This window comes from Petaurus breviceps, unplaced genomic scaffold (genome assembly GCF_028583685.1).
Source record: "Petaurus breviceps papuanus isolate PSGF00001 unplaced genomic scaffold, PetGlider_PUasm1.0 689, whole genome shotgun sequence".
Classification (NCBI taxonomy): Eukaryota; Metazoa; Chordata; class Mammalia; order Diprotodontia; family Petauridae; genus Petaurus; species Petaurus breviceps.
In genome coordinates this window covers 12,100,378-12,121,409 of record NW_027186458.1, presented here as the reverse complement: position 1 = coordinate 12,121,409, position 21,032 = coordinate 12,100,378, and the positions used below count along the sequence as shown (strand labels likewise).

The 21,032-nt window shown below is 54.7% G+C and overlaps 2 protein-coding genes across 2 annotated transcripts in view; one reads left to right on the top strand and one right to left on the bottom strand.

Moving 5' to 3' along the window:
- The window catches only part of LOC138174635 (class I histocompatibility antigen, Gogo-OKO alpha chain-like), a 529,286-nt gene that overhangs the window by 275,813 nt on the left and 232,441 nt on the right, over positions 1-21,032 (top strand). The gene's annotated exons all lie outside the window — the stretch shown is intronic.
- The window catches only part of DLC1 (DLC1 Rho GTPase activating protein), a 212,505-nt gene that overhangs the window by 29,788 nt on the left and 161,685 nt on the right, over positions 1-21,032 (bottom strand). Inside the window, exons 6-8 of the mRNA XM_069104844.1 lie at positions 7,359-7,430; positions 6,512-6,593; positions 920-1,070 (exon numbers count right to left, since the gene is read on the bottom strand). Of these exons, the coding sequence (XP_068960945.1) occupies positions 920-1,070; positions 6,512-6,593; positions 7,359-7,430 (305 nt within the window). The remainder of the gene's footprint in view (positions 1-919; positions 1,071-6,511; positions 6,594-7,358; positions 7,431-21,032) is intronic.

Below are 21,032 nucleotides of genomic sequence, written 5' to 3'. Positions count from 1 at the left end.
GAATGGGGGGGATATCTCTACTAGGCCCTCTGAACCATGAGCCCTTGACTCTGTTCAGTGCAGCCCATTACAACTGAGGTTTAACGTCTCTGGGTTCCACTAGTGGGGGCCTTCTCTCCTCCCCCAGTGGCAGGCCTGGGGAATGGGTGCATGGGAAGTACCACCACTCTGCTGGGAAGTCCCCCTCAGAGCAGCCCCCTGAGCCTGGCTGTCCTAATGTCCACACCATCCCTGAGGGCAGAGCTCAGGCCTCTATCCTCTCAGACTTGGGGGCACTGACTCCCCTTCACCAGCAGAGGGAACACAGGCTGACCCCTCAGAAGCATTCGCAGAATGAGGCAACCCAGGAGATCCAAGGTGTTTCATGAAAAACCTGCTCCCCAGAGAAGCATGTGCTGTGGGGCAGGGAAATTGCCCTTGTCCCAGAGGCTGCACCCTCTCTCCTCTGCCTCATAAACTGCCTCTCCCTTCCCAAAACTTGAGGAAACAACCCCCAGGTCCATCCTGGGCCTCATAGACTCAGTGCCAGGAGGGGCCGTAGAGACCAGCTGGTACAACCTAGGCATTTTACAGATGAGGAAACTGAGGCTCCAGGCTAGGAGGGCTCTCAGAGGCTACTGGTTTAGTCCAGCGTCCTTGGCGGCAGATAAGCAGAGTGGGGCACAGGGAGGCTCTCCCCTGGACGGTAAGTGTCAGCACCAGGTAGGACCTGGGCCTCTGCTTCTGCATCTCGCATTCCAGCAGCACTGGGGACCACTCTTGACCTGGCTAGAAGAGCTTAGTCTTTCCAGGTATGACGTTTGTCTCTTGCACATTATCCAGCCTCCCTTGGCACATGTGGATAGAAGGAGGCCAGGCTATTGTTGCTTCCCATTCAGAGCAGAGGGCCTCCAGCCTCTATGGGTGCCCCTTGCCCCACTCCCCAGGGCCTCAGGACAGCAGCCCGTTGGGGCATCGTGGTGGCGGTGAGCCGCTGGGGCTGCCAATGGGCCATCAAAGTCCTTACCCGTTTCCTGTGGGGGCTGATCTCCAGTTTCATTACTGCACACTTATTTAACGTGTTCAGGCGCCTGCAAAGAAATAAGTGTGTTCAGCAAATTGGGGCAGTGCCAGCAATGTCCCCCCCAGTCAACCCCAAGTCAGTGGCCAAGGGCGTCCTGTGCCTCATGTCCCTCTGCGCCCCTCGACAAGGAGGATGTGGCCATCTCCAGGGAAAAGGAACATGGAACCCAGGTTCTGTCACTCTGCCTTTGGCTGGGGGGATTCCAAAGTCGCTGTCATGGCGGACACCACCCAAGCCCCCTGCCCTGTTAGCTGGCTCTGCGTCAGAGAGAAGGCTGAATCAGTGGAGATGAAAAGGCAGTGGCCGCCTCTCTCCTTGGCCAATTTGCCCTATGGAGCCTGGGGTCTTAGCTCCTTGAGGACAGGGGTTGTCTAGTTTTTTGTTTGTGTCCTTGGCATCTGAAAAGGGCTTATCTGTGCTTTTTCATGCACTCATTGACAAATGGTTGCAAATAGCTCTATGGGTAAGTCCCCTTACCCACTATGGCCTGCCACTCTCTATACCACAATAGGACTGGTTTATAAGGCCTACTACCTGCTTCCCATTGCAGGAGCCTGGTGACCCTGGAGCAAATCTGTTTTGGGGGGCCTATGCAGCTGCACACAACGTCCCACTGGCTTATGAGCAGAAAACAGGTGGCCAAACTGAGGCCAATGGTGTGCCCCTGCCCTTGCCCACCCAATTAGAGAGGAGAAATGGTAATGGATGGGCCCTGGGAGAGAGCCACCACCGGGGGGGTGGACCTTGGAGACACCCCACGGGAGACCATCCTTACCCCCTCCCAGTATGGGAGTCTTCTGAATGAGCGGGCACCTTCCGGGGGAAAGGTAACATTCCGTCTGAGCAGTGGGGTGAGCATTTCAACAGGACAAACAGAGCCCGGTACTCAACATCCTTGTGTCATTTTGGGAAATGCCTTTTGGAGAAGAAATGCCTGGCTCTCTGTTACCTGCCTGAACAAGACAGTAGGCCATGGCCTACTTCTAACCAGGACATTCACAGGTGGGTTTTGTGAATCCCAGCACTCAAAGCTTAACAGACTTCCTTTATTTTTGTATTTTTTTTGGAAAGGGGAGGGCAGTACAATTGGGGTTAAGTGACTTGCCCAAGGTCACATGGCTAGTAAGTCTTAAGTGTCTGAGGTGAGATTTGAACTCAGTTCCTCCTGACTCCAGGGCTCGTGCTTTATTCACTGCGCCACCTAGCCATCCCAACAGACTTTCTTCTAAAGGGTGCCTTCAGACGTCTCTGTTGCAGAGAGACTCCAGGGTCCTTCAGGGCCCCCAGCTCCTCCTTCCAGGGCCCAAAACCAAGCCAGCCTGACTTTGGGGCCAAGGCTAATTTTCTTGAAAATAAAATCCTCAAATAAAAGCCCATGTAATGTCATGGAGTAATGGGGGTTCTAATGAGTCAACCTGGGCCAACATCCTGGCCCAAATGGCCCGAGCCTGCAGGCCCTGCTTCCCTCTGATGGCTTCCAGATGACCCCCACTTGTGTGGGTCCTCAGCAAGCCCCGATATGGCTCTTCTGGGCAGCCCCATCTGTGCCTCTCTGCTTTCTGCCTTCTAGGCTGATGTGGCCTGACCATTATTTATGGGATAGGCTGTTAATGCACACAGAACACCTAGGTCAGGCTGCAGGCAGGTCCTGGGCCTCCTTTGATGTTTCAGGGCCTGACTGATAAGCCTTCCTGGCCCTGAGCAGATTAAAGGCTCCCTGGGTCAACATCCTGTTTATAGGAGAAGGCCCCAGGCAGCCGTGGCAGATAACCCAGAGTGGGCTCCAAAAGGAAGTGAAGGGGAGGGGGTAGGGAAGGGAGAGAGAAGATGTAAACAAGAAAAAAGAGCACATTTCTCCTAGGAAAGCTGGCTAGAGACCCTGGCCTTGCTGAAATCACTACGGGAATTGCCAGGGTGCCCGCATGGGGCTTGCTTTGGGCCTCCAGTCAAACTAGCTGGCTTGGGAAATCCTAGCACAGACAACAGTGTCGGGCTTCATTTCATGGGCTAAGCCTAGGGTGCACGGCCGGCCTGGGGGGTGAGTGGCTGATCCCCCAACCTTGGTCCTCCTGCAGAGTTCTCTGCCATCCTTCAATCTGGAGCCAAAGCTCGACCTCTGGGCCTCAAAGGTGCTCCAACGAGCCCCCCTGAAATGACTGGGTGCTGGTTACGACACAGCACAGCTGAGAAGGGGAAGAATCACGGGCCACCCCACTCAACCCAGTGGTGGGTAAACTGAGAACCCAATTACTTGTAAGAGACTCGTCATCACTACAATGGCCCAAGATGGCAGCATTTTGGCAGAAGTTAGGTTTAGACCAGCAACTTGTACCACATTTCACAACATGATGAAAAAATTAAGTCACACCATTAAAAAAATAGCATCAAAGCAGGGGGCTATTTCTTTATAGGTGAGGTCCTGCCAACTTGGCCAGTTTTAATTACCAATCTTTCCCCTCTTTTTTTTTTTTAATGAGGTATAGTGTGCCTGTAAGGGGTGAAGGAGGGTCCTATATGAGGGTACTGGGAGGGGCTTTATTCCAATACCCTGTTTTTCCATGAGCAAAGCTGAGGCTGGTTGAATGAAGGGAGCTGCCAGGGTTCTGGGAAAGTGAAGAGGCCCAAGGCTCCAGAAATGGGATGACTGGCCCAGAGAGATGAGACCACACCTCTCTGCTCATTCCCGATCCAAAAAAGGACATGGAGGAACCATTTTTAAAGGCCTTGCAATGACCCCAAATTTTTCTGACCTCCTCTGTCTCTGATGGTAGGCCCAATTCAAACAAAATCCTACAATATGGGGCATTTATGCTAATTTTGCAGAAGCCCTGATTTTTTAAAAAAATCAGACAGGGTGAGATGGACCACATCCACATGGAAGGGGAGCCAGCCTCAGTGTCAGAAGGACCACTCTGGCCCATTTCAGTGCGTGATCCTGGGAAATTCAGTGCCCCTGGCAACTCTCCAAGACCAATCGATTGTCAGAAAGATGCCAGTCTATATTGGTGGAGAGATTTCCTTACTGAAAACTCCCTCGCACTCATGGCCTGCTAATAAAGGCTGCCAAGAGGCCGCCTGGCACTGTGGACTGCAGAGTTGGTCTTGACTCTTGGCTCCCACTCAAGTGCTGTGGCTCAAGCCACTTGAGTCCCCTCTTGGCCATGGCCTCCAACAGGGGGACATCACATGGCACTGATGTTTTCCCAGGATGATGCTACAAAACCAGGTGTTGTGACTATGAAAAGGCAGGAACTCCCTGGGTTTTCCTGCCACTGAGGCCGGGCCAGAGCTGCACCATGAGCTTAAGCCCCAACCCTGACACATCTCGGGCACTGCAGGGGCTCAGAGCAGTTGTTTCATTTGCCCAAGGTCACAGAGATGATAAGTGACGGGGTAGGCCCGAGCCCTGGCTCCCCCAGACTCCAAGTCTGGCCTTCTAACTACTCTGCTCCCCTGCCTCTCACGAGGAACGGTCGGGGTTGGCTTCACATAAGCCCCAGTCTTTTTTTGTGAGGACCCGCCTCCTGCTTCCTGAACGTGTGCGGAGATTTCTCTGGTCCTAAGGGCAGGGTTCCATATCTCTCCCCTATTCAAATCTGTTATTAGATTCAGCCCTTCGTGACTGACCAGCCATTAGTCAGTCCAGTCAGTCAACAAGCATTTCAGTGCTAAGATCTGAGGATACAAAGGCAGATAAAAGACAGTCAATGCTCCTGAATGAAGTTCACAGGACAATGGGGAAGGTGGGCGAGACATTTGACATCACCAGGAGCTCGATGGCGCTAGAATTAGGGGGCACGGGAGACCCCAGTGTCCCTGCCCCTAAGACGCCCCCATGAAGGCACCACAGGAAAAGCCCCATGAAATACAAGGGGAAGGCCACGATGAAAGGGAAATAAAGCCATTGTCCAAAGTGTCTGAGCCAAACTAGAGGTGGGAGTCCTGGGAACAGGGCGGGGTGCTCGGAGGCACCTGCCCCCCCACCTCGGCACTGAGGCAGCTTCAGCATGTGCCCACCCGGTCATGGAGAGAACATGGGAGAAGATGGGCTCCGATAAGGGCAGAGTGCTCCAGAGGGAGAAGGATCCAGCTTCGGACACTGCATTTAAGATGTCTGTGAGACATCATCCACTGGGGCAGGTCCTGCTGACCAGGTCAAAGGCTGCAGAGAGGGCCAAGGACAATGAGGCCAAACAAAGGCCACTGGACTTGGCCACAGTTCACTGGTGCTGAGGCATCGCTGATCCCCAAGGCAGAGAAGAGGGCTTGCCCAGGGTCACAGAGCTAGCAAGTGGTTACAGCAGGATCTGAACACGGGGTCTTCCTGACTTCTAACCGCCCCACCACATTGCCTCTGTTGCTGCGGACTCTCCCCTGCAGCATGATCCTGCCTCTGTAGTGATCAGTGAGCTGTTGGAAGAAGCCCTGGAAGATGTGGAGTCTGGGAAGAGTAAACACAACGCCCAAGGCCTGCACAGAGGCCTCAGAGCAGAGCCATGGCCTGGATGGACCTTCCTCAGCCTCCCTGCTACACCCTCCTTTGCTGTCCATGGCAGCCTCGGCTCAGAGAGCCCAAGTCTGTCTCCAGGGCCAACCTGGCCCTCTGACCTCCTGGGGCAGGAAGCCATCAGTCCTTCAAACCAAAGGCCACTTCCTCCAGGGCCCCCTGGGAGAGTTCATCCCAAGGGAGGTCACGCTACCTGGTCTCCCCAAAGTAGGTGTGTGGAGAACCTGGCCACAGCTGAAAATTGGTTGGGGGAGGGGGCCATGTTTTCACTTCATCTCAATACCCCCCCTTCTGTTTTCCTCCCAAGAATCCTCACTTTGGAGGCCATAAGACGCTAGGTCTAAAGCTGACTTCAGAGGCCACCAGGTCCAACTCCCTCATTTTACAGGTGAGGAAACTGAGGCCCAGGGAGGCGAAGGGTCTTTCCTGGGTCCAGAGGTGGGACACCCCCTCAGACTACAGAGCTAATCTTTCCACTGTACCTAACAATGGTGATTCACCCCGATCTAGTCCATTTCCAGAGCTCTTTCCTCCCTGCCCTGGGACCCCTCAGGGACGGAACACCAAGCCTCTTAAAGAGGGGTATCCTGCTCCCCAGTCCACCTCTACCTACAATTAAAGTAATCAAAGAAACATTCTACCTCGGGCCCTTTCCAGGTAAGAGGCCCCTTGCTCAAGTCACAGAATGAATCCAAGTTTTAAAAGAGGTGTGAGTAAATCCAGGCAACCTCTACACAAGTCCTTGGTTTGGGAAGGGGAGGCCTTTCTGGCCCCTGGAAATCACCAGACAGATGCTGGGCAGGAAACAGCCTGGGATTGGTCCAAACACAAAGCAGCTCGACTCTGAGCGCAGCCTGAGAGTGCACACCTGCACAGGACAAGACACGCTTCCCTCCACCCACTCCTGCCTCTCCCAGAAGTCTACCAGGGCTCCCACTTACCGGTACAAAGCCTCTATGGAGTCTCGGTCCAAGAAGTCGTGCTCTCTCTTGACCAGCATGATGTCAATGGGAAACAGGAGATCTGTGGAGGGCAAGAGACAAGCCCTTGTGAAGGCAGCTGGCACACGTGGGGTGGGGGTGGGGGGGGGTCTACCAAGCTGGAGACCACTGAGGCTGCTGCAGCACCATCTTCCCAAAGACCATTCACGTCAGACCTGGAGCCTTCTGGGATCAGTCAATCCCCAGAGAGCGCAAAGTGACTTGTCTAGGGTCACATGGCTAGGAAGTGTTTAAGATCTGAACTCAGGTCTTCCCAACTCCAGGCCTGGTGCCCCCTTGGTGACCACAGAGCTAGGATCCTTGGCACGGCACCTGGAAAGCTGCCAAGCACGAGACCCAGTGAGAGTGAGCAAGTGATCGGTGAAAGAGGAAATAATGAGGAAAAAGGTGGAAAAGCCCAAGACAGAAGCTGGAAAATAGCCCTTCAGCCCCCGCCTGTCCAGCAGCCAACCAGGGATGGCGCTTCACTCTGTGTACACCCTGACTTTGTTGTCCTGGTCTCAAAGGGGGCAGGGGCAGGAGCCTCCTAGGAGAGGAACTGAGCTTGTGCATCGGGGTCCCTGATGCCTGTCCACCTTCCCCAGCCAAGGCAGCTTCTTAAAAGAGGGGCCTGGAACACAGAGGTGAATGACTCATCCAGGGCCCCACAGCCAGGACGTCAGAGGGAGGCCCAGAACACAAGGCTCCCCTGGCCTGGAGGCCAGCTCCCTATCTGCCAGAACAGGTGGCCTCTCAGATCCTTTATGATGGGGCTTCGCTGCTAAAGTCCGTGCCCCTCCCCACTCACCTTCATACAGCTGGGCGTACTGAGGGAAGCCAGCTGCCCGCAGCCAGTCACAAGCTTCTTTGGCCTCAATTTCTGGAGGGGAACAGAGACAGGATGCCTGGTTATCCCTGGAGGGCACACCCACCTAGAGTGCTCAAGGAGAAAGGGCAATGGAGCCCCTGGGGAAAGGGGGGTCACTGGGCTGGCAGCAGAATGCCCAGCTCCTGATGGGGGCTGGCCAAGGGCAGAGACCCAGCGGTCAGGAAACAGATGCCAAGGCACAGATAACTTTCCCATAGGTCTGGCGATCAAGGGGAGGAGAGAGAAGAGATTTGGGGACAAAGTCCAAAGGGCCAGGAGAAGGTTTCAGCCTGGGCAGACTTCAGCATGTTTCTGCAGCGAAGGGACAGAGCCAGAGGCCATGGAGGCTAGCACCTGGCACGACCATGGATTAAGACCTCACATTTCCTGGACACCGTCTCATGTATATAATTACTGACAGTTGTAGTTATAGTGGGGTAACATGAAGGGACCACCAGGCTGTCCTATCCCCTGTTACCATCCTGCCAGGGTCACCCAAGTCATACATACCATCCCCCTATCACTGGCCCCTGGGGTCACCCAGGCTGTGCCAACCCCCCATCATCACCCTCTGGGATCACCCAGGTGATACTATCCCCCTGTCACTTTTCCCATGGTCACCCAGGCCATACTGTCCCCCGTCACTGTCCCCTGGGGGCACCCAGGCTGTGCCACCCCCCATTATCACCCTCTGGGGTCGCCCAGGCCATACCACCCCCCTGTCACTGTCTCCCTGGGGGCACCCAGGCCATACTATCCCCCTGTCACTGTCCCCTGGGGTCACCCAGGCTGTGCCACCTTGTCACCACCCCCCAGGTCCCCCACACCTTGCTATCTGCCCTGCCTCTAGACCCAGCCACCCCCATCACTGTCCTCTGCCTTATTGAGGTCACTACGTGGGCTCCTGGCCTCGCCATTCACCTTGGGACCTCCAGGCCTCCACATCTGTCCTAATGGCCCTTTCTTTATGCATTATCCTTCACCATTAGAGGGCACAGCTAGTTCCTCATTTCTGCTGCTGCCCCCAGGATTCATCCCGGCGCTCAGTACCGGGTCAGCACTTCTCAGGAGTTTTCAGTTCATTTCATCCACTTAAAACTGACAGTGCCAAAGACCTATTCTTGTAAGGGCCTGTGCTTGTAAAGGGGAAGTGAGGCCTGCCCCCCTCCCCAGATGAAGCAGAGCCTTTGTCCTAACCTGGCACCACACAGTTCTCTCTATCAGACAAAAGCTTGGTTTTGACGTGAAATCGCTCCCCAGGCCCCATCGAAGGCTTGCTGGGCCCCAGGAGCCCAAGGATCCTCTAGACTCTGGAGGTGTGGGTGTGGACAGAGAACATGGGAAGAGGGTCATGTTGGGGGCCATTCTCCAAAGGACAAAAAATGCCTTTGGATTCTAAAAATACAATGGGGGCACAATGAAGCCTTTATTCCTCTCTTTCCTCAAGCAAACAGCTTGCAAATGTGCTAAGGAGGAAACGGGAAATTTTTATTGGAAACAGCTTTATTTGCTGGTCTGTTCCCCCAAGTAGCCCTGCACAATTAGGCAAAGAACAGGGGACCCTTTTGTGCAGGCCCAGGGGCCACAGTGCCATTTTTTAGCTGATAAAATGGTGACAGGAGAGGATGGCCTCAGCCCCTGCCTCATTCCCCAGAACTCAATGCCATTTCTAGCGCCCATAGCCATTCTGTTCTCCTTTCCATCCGGCCTTGGCCAGCTCCTAAGGCCTACAGAGAGCTTGTTTCTTCATTCAATAAGCACTTGAAGGGGTGGCCAGGTGGCCCAGTGAGTAAGAGTGCTGGCCCTGCTGTCGGGAGACGCGGGATCAGTTCCAGCCTCAGAGACTTGGCACCCACACAAAATAACTGGCCGTGTAACCTTGAGCAAGTTACTGAACCCCAATTGCTTTAAAAAAAATAAGCACTTGATATATTCAAGGCACTTGGAAGAACATGGAGGATAACAGCATTTGATCAGGCCAGAGAGCCCCTGTCCCGGAGGAATCCCCAGGGTGCTGCAGGTGCTGGCTCCTTCTATCACCCAAAGGTGACAGACACAGAAGAGATTGCTCAGCCTATCCGAGGACCTCAGCTGGGACCCTGGGGCTCTGAGGACTGGGGTGACAGTGCAGGAGACATCTGGACAATGGCCTCTGGATTGGAACGGCATCCTCCAGGAAGGCAAAGGCAGGAATGGGAGGCCAGTGAGCACAAGCCAGGGGTTTTCTGGAGGCTCTTGAGGCTCTGGCACCAAAGGCCCTGGAAGGTCTGGGAACCTTCCCTGAGCTGAGCTAGACCCTCCTCTCCAAGGTAACTCCAAACTCTCTCTGGTCACACTCGCTCCTGACCCACCATCAGTAAAATTTGCTCAGCGCTGTTGCTGCTGGGTGGTCCCATCTTCAAGGCTTCATCGGCCTGAACCCACCCTGTCATAGGGGCTTCAGGCCCCCCGGCACACAAGGGCAAAGGTCTACCTCCCTCCCAGGGTCCTGAGGCAGACTCTGCTCCAACCCTATGATGTATGAGTCCTGGGTACAGCTCTCAGGAACCAGAGAGACCATGGAATATAGCCTTCCAGTTTACAGAGCAGGAAAGAGACCCAGAGGGGAAGGAAGGGCTGGGCCCAAGGCCTATAGACAGAAAGTGACTGAGCCAAGGTCTCCCATTCTCCATCCAGGGCTCTCTCCACATACATCTTCCCATGCCTTGGCCTTTGTAGATATTAATGTGGGGGAGATGAGGGCTTTTAATCTATAAATGACTCCGGCTTCCTAGGGGCACCAGGAGAGGAATGCCCAACTGTAATAACCTCAGGAGGTCTCCTGTTCTTCCATTTCCCTAGGGGACACTCCCCTATCCTCCCCCTGCCCTAACCCTCCCATCAGAAGGAGCCTGAAGGCTCGGCACTGGGACTGATGGCTGAACCACTCACTTCTGCAGGGCCCATCCAGTCTGCATATTAATCAGTCGAGTTCCATCAACAAAAAGCATTAGTGCCAGCCGCTGGGCTGAGCTGAGGAAGCCGCCGTTTATCCCAAAACCATCCCCTTCTGTCCCCGAGGACCCAGAACTCAAGGCTTCCGGCAACCAGAGATAAGAAGTGTCTCCTCATCTCTGGGTCCCGCCACTCCATTCATCCAGGATTCTTGTGGCGATATCCACAGCCGGGCTGGACGAGACCAAAACAACTGAGCAACAAACAAGAAGCGTGAAAAACTAACATGAACAGATGCAAAGCCAAGCTAGCAGGTACTGTGGCTATGCCGAAGGCAAGGGGAAGAAGCCCGCCGAAGCAGCCAAGGTAGGACCTGAACAGAGATGGAAGACCCCTCCTCCCCTCGGCAAAGGGGAGGGCCTATGGGTGCGGAGTGCAACAAGGGAATGGCAGGTCTAGTCCACACTGGTTAAGTCTGGCCCAATGGTTTTTTCTTCTTCGTTACAAGGGAACATTCTTTGGGAAGAAGCAGCATTTATTAAGCACCTATGGTATATTGATGCTAAACACTACAAATGTTGCCTCATTTGATCACAATGACAGCCTAGGAAGGAGGGGCTTTTAGGAGGCATTTGGAGCTGCACCCCCAGAGTTACCATACTGTGCTTAGCCTTGAGTCAGTGATACTCTAGAATGAACACAAAAATATTTCTAGCATCTCTTTGTGGTGGCAGCCACCCGAGGGGATGCTCGTTAATTGGGACAGGGCTGACCAATTGTGGGGCATGATTGAGGTGGATGCTACTACCCTGTACGAGATGACAAAAGGGATGGTTTCAGAAAAACCTGGGCAGACCCCTCTGCACTGATGCAAAGTGAAGTGAGCAGAACCAGGAGAATGTTGGACACAGTAACAACATGGGCAGACTCGAGAACTTCGGTCAATGCAATGACAACTCAAGCAGAAATTGCTCCCCGCGGACAGCGTTCACTCAGAAAACCACCAAAATTTATGTAACTTGTTAAATGTTTCCCGATGACATTTTAATCTGCTTCAGTGGGAGCTGGACCTGTCTGAACTAAGACACCAGAGGGCTGATGCGGAAGCCTCCTTCCCACCTCCCGCTGCCAGGGATGGACTCAGGTACACACCAAGGGGCCTAGGCGTACCTGCCACAAAAAGTCTCTGTGTTTTTTCCATGGTGGGTGAAAGAGAGAGAAAACAGATTTTTAATTAAAAATAAAAAGGAACTGTAATGAGGGGGCTAGCCTCAGTGCTCTCTCAAGCTCCTTCCAGCTCAAAGGGGAATAATGGGTCATCAGCCTGGAAGAACAGGCTGGAGCCACGTCGGGAAGGGCACCAAAGGCCCAGCCCAGAGAGACTTTCAGTGTTTACATTTTCTCTTCCTGGTGCTAGGGAGTCCTTGGAAGTTTCTTAACCAGGGAAGCAATGTGAGCAGAGGACTCTGGGATTTTTCTGGGAATTTTTCTACAGACCTTTCTGACCTGGCTTCTTGGGATGGCCTGAGGGTTCCTGTCTTTTGGAGCCTGCTCAGAGGAGGGGGAAGAACCTGCCTGTGAGTTACTCCCAGGACAGAAGCACACTGCTTCCTAGTAAAGAGAAACCCTAGGGGCAGACAGAAAGAAGAAATCACAGCCAGTGCCTAGAGATCACTGGGTCTCAGTCCAGGACAGTCTGGGTGTAAGAGGAGGAAGGAGGCTTCTGAAAGCTGAGCTAAGTAAAATGCTGAAAGCGTTCATGCAGGTGAGTCACTTGTGGGGAGGCCAGGACGACCACAGCAGGGACCCCAGGGGCAGAAGACAGCCCAGAGCTCAGGGCAGTGACCTGGTAGATGGTCAGGCCTGTACTGGTGGCAGAGGGTACAAGAGAGAGCAGGTCCCTGGGGCCACTGCCAGGGAAGGCAAGCCAGACCCCTGTGGGACTTCTGTACCTAAATCAGTCCCTGGAGAGCCTCAAAATGCTGAAAATGCAGACTGAGGCCAGATGGAGGAAGGTGCTGGCCCAGAACCATCAGCATGCATTCCATCCTCCTAGGGAGCCATGGTGGGTTTTAGAGCAGGTAGATGATGTGGTCCAATCTATCCGGTGGACGCGGCAGATTCAGATGTCACAGATGGGACTCGGCCTCTGACTGGACACGGTGATGAGGAAGGGGGAAGAGCCCTGGTCTCAAGCCCTGCTTGTCACTTAAGGGTTACGTGACCCTGGGCAGGTCACTTCTCTATAAAATAAAAGGGGTCTGACTAGATGCCCCAGGAGGTTCTTCCAGCCTGAGGGCCAGGAGCCGACAGCCCCATGACATCATTTCCCATAGTCACCTGGGGCAAAAAACATCCCCAAAGAGGCAGGCGTGCCTGGAGATGGCCTGACATGACAATGAATCCTGCTTCCCAATATTTCCTCATGAGATCTGGGTTCAAATCCAGGCTCCGACATTTATGATTGCTTATGCAGCTGTTGGCAGGCAGAGAGGTCTTCAGCAGAGAGTTGTGAAGATCCCGATGCAAATGCCACCTCCTGATGTTGGCTAAGTTACTCTAATCTGTGAGCTTCAACTCTCCTCATCTGTAAAATGGGGCTACCTCACAGGGCATCGGTGAGGAGCAAATGGAAGAAAATCTCTGGAAAGCCTTGGAAAACCTCACCGTCCACGTCTCAGCCTGGACCCTAAGGATGGGCTGAGAGAGAATCTCTGGGGAGTCCTCCGAGGGGAAACTGCTCAGGGTCTTTCTTCTGGGCCCAGCACTACTTCTGGCCCCCTGTGTGCCTGCCTCGTGGAATGCCTCTCATCCTGCAGAACCTTCCCATTACAAAACAAATCCTGCAGTGGCCAGAGGTGAGTTCAAAGGAGCCTTTCTTCCCTACCCCTCCTGTCTGCTTCTTCCACTTGGGAGAAAGAAAACAAGCCAAGAAGAGCCCTTACTGTTCCTGGGGCCAGCCAGGCTGAGGGGGGAGACCCCTCCTGGCCCCTGGGGACAGCTAGGTTGAGGGGGGCAACCCCCCCTCCCAGCTCCTGAGGCCTGTCCGGCTGAGGGGGGTGACTCTTCCTGGATCCTGGGGTCTGGCTAAGAGGGGTCCTCCACTGAGGTGAGGCTTTAATTTCAGGGGCCCAACTGTTCTGAAAGGATGGTGTTAGGCATACCGTATCCAAAGGCGTCTTTGGAAAACAGCAGAGAGAATGAGGCCAGCTAACTGGGGATGAGGCTGTGGATGGGACTCTCCTTCCCCCATCTCCTCGAACCTCAGCTTTCCTCCAATCAGCCCCTACTGATTGACACTACAGTGGTGCCCAGGGAAGGTTTCCCTGCCCATAGATAAAGAAAGCCTGACCAGGGGGTGGCTAGGTGCCACAGTGAATAGAGCACTAGCCCTGGAGTCAGGAGGACCTGAGTTCAAATCCGGCCTCAGACACTTACCAATTACTAGCCATGTGACCTTGGGCAAGTCAACCCCAATTGCCCCCCCTTTCCCCCCAAAAAAAAAAAAAAAAAAAAAAAAAAGAAAGCAATAAGAAGAAAGCCTGGCTACTTGCTACCTGCCATTCTTGGCGTCTCCTTGTCCAGTGAATGACCTCCCCCAGTTCCACCCTGATGCCCAAACCCTTGGCTTCCTCCCGATCACCATTTCCTCAGTGTAGCCCACAAGCATTTATCAAGTATCTCCTGAGGCTGGACCCTTCCAGCTCAAGATTTAGCCCTGCAGGCCAAAGGCCACAGGCCACACCCACTCACCCCTCCAACTGAGGCCCAGAGAGGGGCAGTGATGTGCCCAGGGTCACACTGTCTAAGGCAAGCTTTGAACCCTGGTGTTTCTGAGCCCGGTACTCTCTCCACAGGGGGGTATTTTTAATCTATTAGCCGGTATTCTTGGGACAGTTTCATCTGTCTTTGTATCCCCCTCCCCACCACAGTGCCTGGCATACAGGGGATACTTAATAAATGCATGAGAAGGCAGGGATGAGGAAGAATCCAGCCCGCTCAGATCCACAGGTTTCCTGGGGCAGGAAGGCCAGCTACAAAATCTCTTTAAGAGATCTGGCTGATTGGGAAGGGCCCTTCCTTACAGGCCCTCCACCCCAAATGCAGCCTGGGAGACTGGTTACTGCTCTCTGGGAGGTGAGCTCCCTTCCTCTGGAGGACAGGAAGTACAGGCCATGGGTGGGGAGAGTTTATGTCCCCTTCACGTCCTCTGGCTCCAGTGAGAAGGAGCAGCCAGTGGGTGCTGGTGGCCTCCCAAGGGCCCTACGGGAATAACTCAGAGCACCTCGACTGATGGAAATCCTTCTCCTCCTGAGGCTCAGTTTCCTCATCTGTAAAATGAAGACAAGGTTGCAGATGGCCCAAGTGGCCCCTACTGGCTATGCCTATGATGCCATGACCCTTCACCCAGGGATTTCAGGGAAGAAGCATGAGAGGGTCAGCAGCGGGTCCCAGAGCTGGGACATTGGAAGCTGTCCTAGACTTGGCCACCAGCCCGTTCACTGTACCCACCAAGCAAAGAGAGAGCAGTCCCTCGGGTCTCAGGATCCCCAGGTAACTGAAAGGGCTGGGACAGCAGCTCCCTGAGGCCCTGGCTGGCTCTGATTTCTTCCCAGATAACCTCTACCTACAGCCTTAATTCTAGAGCCCGACTATCTTAGCAAATTCCTCAGAAAGGAAATGATGCTCAGCCGGGATCCAAGGCCCACAATGACAGGCCTTCCTCCCATGGGAAGCTCAGGGCAAAAGTCCAACCCTTTTCCTATCTCATGCTGAGTTGGACCTACCTGAGTGAAATCCCAGACGCCAGAGAACCTGGACAGTCAGAGTGGACTCAACTGGAGCAGGGCAAGACTCTCCATGGAGCACCCCCTCCAAACACTCAGGGGACACAGGACAGAGCCCTGGGGGCACCCCCTCCAAACACTCAGGGGACACAGGACAGAGCCCTGGGACACCCCCTCCAAACACTCAAGGGACACAGGACAGAACCCTGGGACACCCCCTCCAACCACTCAGGGGACACAGGACAGAGCCCTGGGGCACCCCCTCCAAACACTCAGAGGATATACCCTGGGGGCACCCCCTCCAACCACTCAGGGGCAGACCCAATGGAGGCACCCTAGGTGGAGAGTCCCAGGCAGGATCCAGCCACCAACAACTCTAGTCTCACCCACTTCCTCCACTCAAGAGAAACGACCTTCCTTAGGTTAGTGGGAGCTATTCGAAGTAATCATTATGTTATTAAGTGTAAAATGAATGTTGTTAATGAAATACCTGAGTAAGGATAGCTAGCCTTTCCAGAATGCTTTAAAGGTTTGCAAAGCATTCTACAGTAGCGATCTCTTCTCATTTTATCAGAAAGATAGGGCCAATTAAGGGCATTGCCTGGGGTCAGACAAGCCAAAGAATGGAGCCTTACTCCCCAGGGAGGGGGGAGGGGTAGGGCACACTGGACAGAGAACCAGATGTAGGAAGTTATGCTTCTCTCTGGACAGACTGTCCAAAGTGCTCAGGATTCCTTTTCATTGGAGAAAAGGGCTACGCCTGGCACCTGGGGCAGTTGGGTGTTATGGTGGGCAGAGGGCTGGATGGGGCAGTCTAGGAGAGCTGGGTTTGAGTACAGCCCCAGAACCTTACTTGTTGGGGGACTCTGGGCCAGTGCTTCATCTCTCTGGCCTTGGTTTCCTCATCTGTAAAATGGGTGCATTGAACTCAGTCCCTTCTAGCTCCAAATTTATGACCCTGGTGCCCTAAGATAAGGGGACCAAGTATTTGAGAAACCTGGTGTTCCCTGGGACACTGACCCTACATAGTACTTTTGTTTTTTAAAGAGAAAATGATAGTCCCTGTCTCCCTTCCCCTCTCCCCATAATCCCCCCAATCTTCCTTTGGCCTGAGCCATAACAGTGACCTTCCCTTCCTCTCACATTGGGGTGAGAAGGGCTGGGCATTCTGGCTGGCCATAGGGGGGGCACAGTTAATGGGGAATGGGGCAGGGTGGGGGCTTTGGGAGTGAGAACTCTCCCTTCCCATCTGTCTGGGAAGGGTTCCTTACTGCCCCTTAAACCAGGTATACTTGGGTGCTACTCTGGATAAAAATGATTTCTCAAATGAGCTAACACCAGAAAAATGCCCTGCAAACCCCAAAGTACAATATCAATGCTAGGCATTATTACTATTCAATATTATCACTAGTATTTAAAACAAACAAACAAAAATATCTCCCTCTCCCCAAACCTCCCTACAAAGTCCCTTCCCTGGCACCTCCTAGGCTCAGGCTTGGGAATTCACAAAGGTGGGGGAGTCAGGAGGAGCCTGGCCAGGTTCGGGTAGCTAGGCTATGTATATATATTGGACAAGACCGGACACTGGGAGTCAGGGAGACCTGAGTTTAAATCCTGCCGGTTATTTAATAGCTGGATGACCGGCAAAACCCTGAATAGCCTCCCAGCCCCCAACAAGCCGGGTCCCCAACAGTCATACCTCCAACAGCCCCACTCTCCAACAGTCCTGCCTCCAACAACCTCACTCTCCAACAGCCCCAGCCCCCAACAACCTCACTCTCCAACAGCCCCAGGCCCCAACAGCCCTACCTACAACAGTCTCCCTCTCCAACAGCCTCAGCCCAACAGTCCTACCTCCAACAATCTCACTCTCCAGCAGCCTCAGTCCCCAACAGTACCACTCTCCAACAGCCCCGGACTCCACAACTGTGGCAGACAACTGCACCCCGGGAGGCAGACGCTAGAAAGGAAAGGCTCGGAAAGCTTCCTCCTTTCCCGCTGCAGCAAAGAAGGTAACTGCGGGACCAAAGCGGCAGGAAGGAGCAAAGCCTGAGGGAGGACGGCAAGCAGGCGGCTCAGGAGGCATCAAAGGTTTGACCACTGCTCCCCCGCAGAACCATCATGGGCTCCCTGTGGCCACTGATTTTTTGGGGGGTGACCCTCAAATGCCGGAGAATCCTTCTGGCCCAGCCCTCCTGGGGGCCTGTCGGTTTGGCCCAGGTGTTCCAGAGGCTGCCCAGGGCTTGGGGGGGGGGGGGGAGCCTCTCACAGGCCACACTGGGAGGAGGCCAAGGGTTTCTTCCCCACTGCCTCTTAGAGAGCTCCCGCCCTTCATTCAGGAGAGAAGGGTGGGCGCTGAACTAACGGGAACCTCCGAGCTGCCCAGGGAGGCCCCTAGATTTATCCCTTGGCCCCAAAGGGCCAGTTCTCCAGGCAGCAGAGTCCTGGTGAGGGAAGGAGGTGCTGTCGGGAGGGCGGACCGAGCTGCCCCGTTGGAGGCCCCCAGGTCGGCAAACTTCCCCCAGCGGGAAGGAAGCCCAGGCTCACAGGCTTCGGGCTGGAGCGAGCTTTAAAGGAACAGGGATCAACCCCTTCCCCACCCCCATCTAACGGGGGACAGGCTCAGAGGCAAAGGCACTTGGTTTGGGCTTACGCAGGAAGACTGGAAGGGAGAAAGGAGAGGCAGAGAGGGCAGAGGCTGGGGCGGGAGGGGGGAAGGGCAAGAGGCCACCTAGGAACAGCTCCGTCACGTCGCGTCCGGGCCGGGCCAGTCCTCCCAACCTACCCCCGGGGGGCCGGCGCCTACTAGATTATCTGGGACCTCCATCGGGCCGGTAGACAGCAGCCCAGGGGGAGCGGTCCGAGGAGGTCCAGGCCCGGCTGGGGTGGTTCCTCCAGGGACCTCGCCCTACGCCCACCCCACCCTGGACTCCAGGGTCTCCACTCCCGCCTCTCCCCAGGGCAGAGCGGGGCTGGGAGCAGAGGGGCAGAGCTCTGTGGGGGAGGGGGAGAGGATCTGGCCTCTGGCTCCCCCGCCCCCACCCAAGCCCTGGGCCTCCTGGAGCCCCTCCAGCCCCGTAGCAGCCAGCTCATACGCCAGCGCCTCCTGGCCCAGACCCCAGGCCCTCAGGAGGCCCGTCCTCTCGCCACTGCTGCCCCCACCCTCCGGATCTCCTTTGCGTCCCGGGGCGCTGCTTACGCGTGACGATCATGGTGTCCGGAGGTGGCGGTGGCCTCTGCCTGCACATGGGGCGCCGCGGACTTGCGGGCCCCCACGGAGCTCCCGGCCCGGCCCGGCCCGGCCCGCTCCTGCCCTCTGGATGGTCCCCTGGGCTCTAGTCCTCGGACGCCCAGTGGAAGGGAGATGCCTCGGGACTTCGGGGATTAGACACTCTAGGAGAAACCTTGGGCTGGGGCACAAGGAGCCGTCCTGACCGCTGATGCCATTGCTGCCCGCGGATTCCTCGAAGTGCTGAGCGCGGAGGCTGGAGACGCGCTGTGGAGTCCCAAGACCCTGACCCTCTCTAGACTGCCGGCTGATCTAAAACAGCGCAGATCCTCTCTGACCACTAGCCTTCATCCACTGGCTGCCAACGCCTGCCCCTGGCGCTCAGACTCTCAGCTGCCCCGCCCCTGGCCCCCCCCCCCCCCCCCCAGTGGGAGGACCGATTTCCCACCGCCTCTGGTCCCGCCCCCTCCCAATCCCTCTCTCGGCTGAGGCCCTGACAATCCAAATATTCCTCTTCTCTCCTGGCCGCGCCCCCCAAGGGGGAGGACTCACTGGGTCCCCACCTCCGGTGTCCACCCCTTGGGTCTGCTCTGCGCTTCCCAATCCGTACCTCTCCCCCCTCCCCCCCTTCGCCAAAGAAGGCTCAAGTGGTCCAGCTCCGAGGGCCGCCCCGCTCCAGGGCCGAGGACTGAGGCTAGGACCGAGTAGGCCTTGGCCCCACTGCTTCCCGCTTAGGACTTTGGGGGTTGGAGGGAGAAGGGAACCTGGGAGATCATCGAATTTGGCCCCATCTTTTGAGAGATGGGGAAACTGAGGCAGCCCTTCGCCAGAGAGAGATTGGCCCAGGGCAGAGGCAGGGCTTAGGAGAGCTCGGCCTTGGAATCCAATCCTGCCTCAGACCTTTTCCGGCCCTCTCTGGGCCTCAGCTGCCTTATTTGTAAATTCAGGTGGTGAGCACTCCCTACCTTATTTTAAAGGGAGACTCCCTACAGAGAGAGCTTTCTAGACCTGAAAGGACCATAAAAGCTGGGGGGGGGGTCCCCATCTCCATCCCCTCCCCCGAATTAACCACTCATCTGGTGCTGTTGGAAACTCAGCCGGATTCAGGGATGGCACTGGCCCCTAGAAGTTGCCTCTGCCTCCCTTTCACGTGCCCCACAATGCTGCCAAACCCACCTCATCCCTATTAGAATGCAAGCTCCTAGTGCTTAATTAGTGTTCATTGATTGATGAATTTCAATCTAACCACATGGCCCGGTTTACAAAGTCGACTTTATTAGACTGAAATGTGAAACTTCACAATTATCCTCGATAATTTCTTCCTGGTTCACCTTGGTCGGTCCAACATTTCAGCCTGCCTTTAAAGATCTCTTTGGGTCCTGCCTCCAGGGTGTTAGTCTTTCCTTCCAGTGTGGTGTCATTTGCAGGCTGGGGAGGTGCACCTTTGGGATCACAATTAGAGCTGATGACAGTCCAGGAGTTTGGGCTGGAAAAGCACTTTTGATCGAATTGTTCAAAAGAATGGGGCAAGCACAGATGTGTAATTCCTAACCCACTCCATCTGCTGTCTCTGTACAATATGAATCCAAGTTATTGGCAAAGACTCCCTCCTACTGCCATTCAGATAGACTCTCACTTGTCCCCCTGGTCCTCAAGAAAGCAGGAAATAGATTATCATGCGCCCTGATCTCCGGGTCAACAAAGGCAGTAGCGCTCACCCAGCTGGACCTAGTCTTGAGGTGGCCATGCTGGCTGACTGCTCTCCTAGAGTCCACTAATAACATCTTTAACACTGCAGGCCAGACTTGGTCTAGGAAGCCGAGTCGGAGTGATGGGCCTCATGCCCAGCCTCTATGAAAACCAAGGCTGTTTGCTTTCTTCCCACTCTGGTGTTTTCCTCTCATTCTCCAGACCATCTCCACCTTCTTTCCCCTGGTCCCCCTCCCTCCACTCACTCCATCCAAGCTCTTGCCCTCCTCACCTGCTCGTGTGGTTGGTCTCCCACATTTCAGCTCTCCCTCTCCCTCCAATCCATCATGCCCATAGATGTCAAAGAAAAGCCCAAGTCTGATGGTGGCGTTCACTCCCTGTTCAAAAAGCTTCCGTGACACTCTTTCACTTCTACAAGAAAACATGTCTTCCTTTTCCAAAGCCCTTCTCAGATGGAATGAGCCAGACTAATTTCACAGTTGTCCCATTTCAACACCCCCCAGATATTGGGATCACCTCCTTTTTCAAATCCCTGGGCACACAGGCTAGTTTTTGTGTTGTGTCTGAGACTGAACCGAACTCGGGCCCTCCTAACTCCAGGGCCTGCGCTCTACTCACTGAACCACCTAGCTGCCCCTTACATGTCTTTTCATGAAACAGTTCTTAAAACTGAGGGAAAAAAATCTGGCCACAGGCACTTTCTAGCTATGTGCCTCTGGGAAAGTCACTTAACCTCTGTCAATCTCAGATTCTTCAGCACTAAAAGAGACTAATAGCATTTCCCAAGGTTGTTGGGAGGGTCAAATGAGACAGGGTTTGTAAAGTGCTTACCAGAGGGCCTGGCACATTGTAGGTGCTAAATAAATGTGTGTGTGTGTGAGTGTGTGTGAATGTGTGTGTGTGTGTCTGTGTGTCTGTGTCTGTGTATGAGTGTGTGTGAGTGTGTCTGTATGA